This window comes from Arachis hypogaea, chromosome 4 (genome assembly GCF_003086295.3).
Source record: "Arachis hypogaea cultivar Tifrunner chromosome 4, arahy.Tifrunner.gnm2.J5K5, whole genome shotgun sequence".
Taxonomy (NCBI): domain Eukaryota; kingdom Viridiplantae; phylum Streptophyta; class Magnoliopsida; order Fabales; family Fabaceae; genus Arachis; species Arachis hypogaea.
Genome location: NC_092039.1, coordinates 13383825 through 13390223, shown reverse-complemented (window position 1 = coordinate 13390223; position 6399 = coordinate 13383825). Strand labels below are relative to the sequence as shown.

Below are 6399 nucleotides of genomic sequence, written 5' to 3'. Positions count from 1 at the left end.
AAAATTAAGAATAGTTAAAAGTTTTAAAATATATTTTTACAGACCTAACAATCATTTAGGTTTTCATATTATTTAGATATATGGGCTTTATATATTTTAATAAAATTATAAATATTCACGTGCCGTAATATTTTTATATTTGATTCTGAGAAATTTTGGAAATAGTAAAAATTTTAGAAATGATTTTTAATTTGATCAAGTTTATTTTCAAAAGTATTTATCATATATAATATTATCATTCGCCATCTATTTAAAGTAAAAATATTATGATAAAAATAAATATTAAAAAAATAAATAAGTTTTACAAAATTTTTGTTAAATATTTTTTTATCTTTAATAATTCTAATAATTAAATTTATCACTAACATTTTATTCAATTAGACAAAATCACTCCGTTTTTACTTAGATTTTTTTTGTTAGAATTTATAAGAATTCTTTACTTAAAAATTCTACAAACTTTAAAGAATTTTGAGATTTTTTGGTCTTTTTTAAAAAATTTTAAGTGTAAATTTTTTTATCCTAAATAATCACATTTGTTTTTTTAAATAACTATTCGCACATAATTTTTTACACAATTAATTATAAAACTAATTATTTTCACTAAATATAATATTATGTGATTAGTAGCGCGGATTGCATAGAAATTAGATTCTTTTGAAAATATAATGAGATTGATATTTATCGGTTCATAAATCAGAACAGCAACTTAGGTAGGCTTGTTACTTGTTATGGCACTCAGATATTTTTGCAATACAAAGATTTCAACATACCATCATCATCATGGTTTTCCCAACACATGTTTTTGTCTCTGTTTCATTTATCATCATCATATATCTTCCTCCGTCTAAGATGCTAACTGTGATTGTGTAATTGATGCAGCGAAAGAAGCACTAGGGGAGTTGAGAAGCAGCATCGAAAACGTGAAGAGCCTCATTAGCAACACTTTGAAGCTTCCTTCCCTATCTTCTTCTTCTTCTTCTCCGCTTCAATCTCTTCAAAGAGGCAACTGGGTTAAGCTCATTTGTGGTGCAAGCTTTGAGGTTACTACTCTCTTATTACTTCTTCACTTTCTCATGCTTGAATCATATCTAATCTAACACTCTCTTTGTGTTTATCTGTAGGATGTTGTTGATATCAGAAATCTCAGTCTGGTTTACACTCTTTCTGGAGGTAATCTATTCAATTCATTATTTTAATGTCTGACAATGAAATATTTCAAACTAGTTAGATATTTATTAATGATTGGGTTAGTTGGCACAACTTTAACTATGAAAGATTTAAACTAAACAAAAATTGAGTTAGTTTGACAAAACTACTAAAACAGGTAGTTTGTAGGATATAATTCTAACCATGAAAGATTTCAACTAACATGACATCCATCAAAGATTGGGTTAGTTTGACAAAATTACCTTAAACGGGTAGTTTGTTGGGTAATTTTGCCGAATGTTTTGATAGTTTTGTCGAACTAGCTCAAATTTTGATAGATATATTGTCAGTATTCAAATCTTTCATGATCAGAAATAAGTAATTTACTCTTTAATTTCTAATTTCTAAACAGATGCATCATCATGATTTGCCTTAGGGTTTTTGTTTTTCAAACTTAAATATGATATATCATGTCCTTGTTATTGAGATTGGAACTGTAGGGGTGCAGTTGACTGCATTGACTGTGCTGCTGATGCATCAGTGGTTAGCGCTGTGAATGAAGGAATTTTAGCCGCAAAAGAAATTGCAGGTCTTCAGAAAAAGCCTTGGGTTATGATCAGTGTCAATGATGATAAAGATCTTCATTTTCGCAAAGCCGGTAAGAAAGAGTCTTTGTTCTTTCTAGTTGTTGCTTACATTATAATATTTCTGCATCAGCATAGTCCGACATAATAATCAATCACTTGATCCATTCAGTATTCAATTTTTCCAATAAATGAATGTTGCTAGTACTGGCTTCTATGCAGAATTTGATCCAGAAAACTGTCCAGCAAATTGTTCTCGCCCTTGCGAAATTGTGTGCCCTGCTAATGCAATATCATTCCTAGGGAAATCAGCATCTGGAACTTCATCTAATACTGAATTACCAAGAGTTTTAGTGGTTTTTAACTCGATTTTACTTGGAAGTGATGTCTTTAGTTTTTACAGACTATAATGTCATCTTTTCAAAAACATTTTCACACTTAAATTGTTCAATTGGCTTGGGCGTGCAGGATGGAGTCATAACAGAACGCTGCTACGGTTGTGGCCGTTGCCTTCCGGTTTGCCCCTATGACAAAATAAGTGAGATATTTTCTTGCTACCTTTTGAGATTATAAGTTTTTAACTTCATCTATAATATTCTGATTTCCATGTGCCATGTGATATTTTTAAGAATATGAACTTACTGAATTGGCCCAGGAGAGGTAACATATGTAAGAGACGCCGCGACAACTGCTGATCTCCTCAGGAGAAATGATGTTGATGCTATGGAGATACATACAAGTGGGAGGTAATTTTAGTTACCAAATTAATCATATCAAACAATATTTAATGGATGACTTTAACTGATATGGAAACATATTTTCACAAGAACTGAAAGGATGATTCTCAATTATCAGTTCTCAGTTTCTCATACACATGTAATGTGTTTGCTAAGCTTGTATTTCTATGGCTGTGGCATAACCATGTTTTACATAGATGGCTTTTTCTTTTTCTATTCAGACAATTCAGCTGATAAAGCATAGAAAAAAAACTCAGTTTTCTGATGATTAGATATATGTTGTTCTTGTGATGCATGATTGATGAGTTTAAATTCACTTCCTCATGTTATTTGTCATGATACCACTTCTCCAAAAAGTTTAAGCTAATAGGAGGAGACACATAAATAGTTATATATCTAACATACCCTCTCACACACGAGCCTTATGCTGAAATTCTTTCTTTTGGGGTCAACAAGGATTGAATTCTAAACCTTTAAGTCATAAAAATTCTTGCGTAAATGGTTACATCTCTAACATTATCATGCGTTCTTTTTGCAGGCAGAGTGCACAATTCAAAGAGCTCTGGTGTGCTTTAGGGAATTCAGTAGAAAACTTAAAGTTAATGAAAGCTAGTGCACTCCAAATAAAGTAGGGAGTACAGCACTTCTTAGAAGTTAACCTACTATCAAAAGTTAACAGGTAAATTTAATTTATTTATTATTGTTATTATTTTTTTTGTCATGGGCTGAACAAACAAACCAGCACTAACAAAAAGACTAATTCCTCTGTTACTCTGTTATTCTCGATGTGATGTCTTCAAATATTTTCACTGTTTTGTTTGATGGCAGGTGCTTCCACTATCGTTTGAGCTAGCTATAGATTTTGACGCTCTTGAACCCACCCTATTCCACTTCTACCATAAATGACCATCAAAGTCCGAAAAATTGCTGCCATAGAAAAGGAAGACGCATGTTTGTCGCCACTGCTGGTTAGCTAACTCCAAACGCAAAACGAATTCTGTAGAAGAACCCTGGTTTCCATGAAGGCGCATGATTCTCAGATGACGACGCAGTCAAAGCACAATATGCATGGCAGTTACAACAAGTCCATTATTTTTTATTTCAAATTAACCTCAACGTGTACGTAATAGAATGAAAAATTAAAATACAATTATATTTAAATAATTATTTGTATTATTTTTTATTAATTTATTCAAAAAATAATTAAATTCTGAAGCTAATTGGTATAAAATATTACAGATATAAAACTAAGAAAAATTTTTATTTGTATAAAAATGAGCCTAATAAATAATTATTCTATTTAATATATAATTAAGAGTATTTCTTTCTTTGCCAACAAATTATAATTCAAATGACATAATCTCTTTATATTCACCTAAGAATTGGTAAAAAAAAAAATACTTCTTTCCTTTATTAAATTTTTTAAACATTAATTATTTATTTTACATACAATATAAAAATAAATGAATATAATATTTATTGAGTAGAAGCAATTACACAAAAAATTTTGTTGTCATAGTATTTGAACAAAAGAAAAGAAAATGTTATTTTAAGAAAAAATAATAATATATTTTTAATAATATTCTTAATCCAAAATAATAAATTTTAAATATTTTTTTAAATAATATATATTAACTAAAATAATATAATTATCCCAAATAATATATTATAAATATAGTAAAATAACATATTTCAATAAAAAATTGTTAATAAAAAATTATATAAATATTTTTTTTTACATGAATTTTTGTTTCGCACAAAATAAAATTATTATATGTTTGTTTGCTTTTTACGTTGTATAAATATTTTTTTAATTAAATTTATATAGTACTAAATCTTTTATCATTCTGTTCATGTTTAATGTTTTAATTTTGTTTCACATAAAATAAAATTATATATATATATATATAATACAAAATTTTTTATCATTGTATTTATATTTAATATTATAATTTTATTTCACATAAAATAAAATTTATTTTAATTTTAATATTATATATATATATATATAACACAATTTTTTTTATCATTGTGTTTATATTTAATATTATATTTTATTTCACACAAAACAAAATTTATTTAAATTTTAATATTATATACATAATATATATTTAATATTATTTTTTTTAAGATTCTAATATATCTTTTTTTTGGATTTAGTACATGAATTTTTAACTTATTTTTTATGTATTATTTATTTTAATTCTAAAGTCCAATAACTTTTTTTTTGTACAGACATATTGTTTTTAATATTTATATACTAATTTTTTATTTTGAACTTCATCTCAATATCTGAGACTTGCCAAAAAAATTTAAAATTTGTAAAAAAAATAATTAACCTAATTAACAGGTTACCTTTTTAAATCCAGACCATTCAAATAAAATATAATAAATGAAGAGTTTAGATTTAACAAATTCACAAGGTGTGCAGCACTCCATACTTAGCAAGGAGCGTTTAAGGATGAGCCCAGTAAGTGGTGCCTCCCATAAATTATTAGAAAATATTTGATTTAAATAAAATCATTTCCATATTTTTTCATTCCAAACACACCCTATAGGGTATTTGCATTTGAGTAAAGAGATTAACATAAAACAAAAATTACCCAGGTTAGCTTACCTAATGGTGGAGATTCAACAATACCCTCTATGAATGAGATGTTCTCCATTATGACACCAAATCTTCAATGCTTCAACTTATGGCAGGTCTGCGTTTCTATGAGTTCAACAATCTCAACATTGTTAATGAGCCTTTTATGCCTCATTTTTTTTAACAAAACCATGTTTGCTATATACACAAATGAAGTTGGACGGCCGGCCGATGAGTGGAGACATCGGGAGAGGAGCAACCAAGGAAACAATCGCCTTTGCTATCGAATTGGCAAAAGCGAAAAACCGACCTCCCGGTTTGTATTCAATAATCCATACATATAAATACATGGTCCTTGAAAACCTTCAGTTTTGTAACAAAATCTGTGAACTTGCATGGTAGGCTTCCTTCAACTTGCTGGTGGCACTAATGCTCACACAATTGATGGATTGAGAAAAAAAGGACTATTTCAAACAACATCTATTGTAGTCGATTCGTCGAATTCGCCAGACGCCTTAATCGGCGGTATAGCTTACGGAGGCTATGCACGGAAGGTAAGATGTTGTTTACTTTCCATTCTTTGTTTTCTTCCTTATGGATCCAACTTGTACATGGCAATTTATCAAATGATGATGATTGTATGTTTGCTTAGATTGTTGGTAGAGTATTGAGATCAATGCAATCTGAATATGGTGGAGCTGCTAGAATAGAGGATCATCCTCAACATCTTTTGATGGCTCTTAAGGAAGCACTTGCTTTAGTTGGACCTGTTAAATGTTTATGATCTCCATAACTTGTTCACAATCACAATCAGTGCTTGGTAGTTTATATTTGGAACTATAGCAGTACTAGTACAGCATATAGGGTAAGGAAGAATAAAAACTTGTTAAATAGGATAAAAGAAATGTCATAAGAACGCAATAATAATATTTAATTATTTTATTGGTTTTTATAGTTTTGATGTTTTATTAAAATTTTAATTAGCTCTTTATAGTTAAAAAATTTATAACTGAATTTCTATACTAGATTATTAAAAGAGTAAAGTATTGTTTTTGTCCCCAACGTCTAGGGTAAGTCCTATTTGTGTCCATAACATTTAAATCGTCCTATTTGTATCCCTAACGTTTGTAAAAGTGATTTAATGTTATCCTGCTGTCAATTACACATCACGTGTTTTAGTTAGAATTTTAAAAATTTCTTCTTGAAGTTAGAATACAAATGTTGAAACTAATCACTGTAACATTTACATAATTCACTTTTTTAGGGACATAATTAAACTTTAACAAAAATTTTGAGTACAATATTAAAATTGAACATATCCAAGTGAGACCTAATTGAGAATAAA

At 28.4% G+C, this 6399-nt stretch overlaps 1 protein-coding gene across 1 annotated transcript; it reads left to right on the top strand.

The window, feature by feature from the left end:
• The first annotated feature begins 724 nt into the window (after positions 1 to 724).
• LOC112796331 (uncharacterized) lies at positions 725 to 6218 on the top strand. The gene is made up of 12 exons (XM_072235084.1): positions 725 to 798; positions 880 to 1040; positions 1122 to 1170; positions 1655 to 1804; positions 1953 to 2086; positions 2199 to 2268; positions 2386 to 2476; positions 3006 to 3075; positions 5075 to 5170; positions 5271 to 5370; positions 5457 to 5608; positions 5707 to 6218. Exons 1-12 carry the CDS (start codon positions 729 to 731, stop codon positions 5836 to 5838), a joined length of 1275 nt encoding a protein of 424 aa, XP_072091185.1. The 5' UTR covers positions 725 to 728; the 3' UTR covers positions 5839 to 6218.
• The last annotated feature ends 181 nt before the right edge of the window (positions 6219 to 6399 follow it).

What these genes read in the sequence shown, in the direction of transcription:
- LOC112796331 (XM_072235084.1), top strand. Translation starts at nt 729, where the DNA reads ATGGCACTCAGATATTTTTGCAATACAAAGATTTCAACATACCATCAT. An exon ending in TTGCCCCTATGACAAAATAA is followed by an intron (nt 2,269 to 2,385) that starts GTGAGATATTTT and finishes GAATTGGCCCAG; the next exon opens with GAGAGGTAACATATGTAAGA. An exon ending in AAAACTTAAAGTTAATGAAA is followed by an intron (nt 3,076 to 5,074) that starts GCTAGTGCACTC and finishes AAAATTACCCAG; the next exon opens with GTTAGCTTACCTAATGGTGG.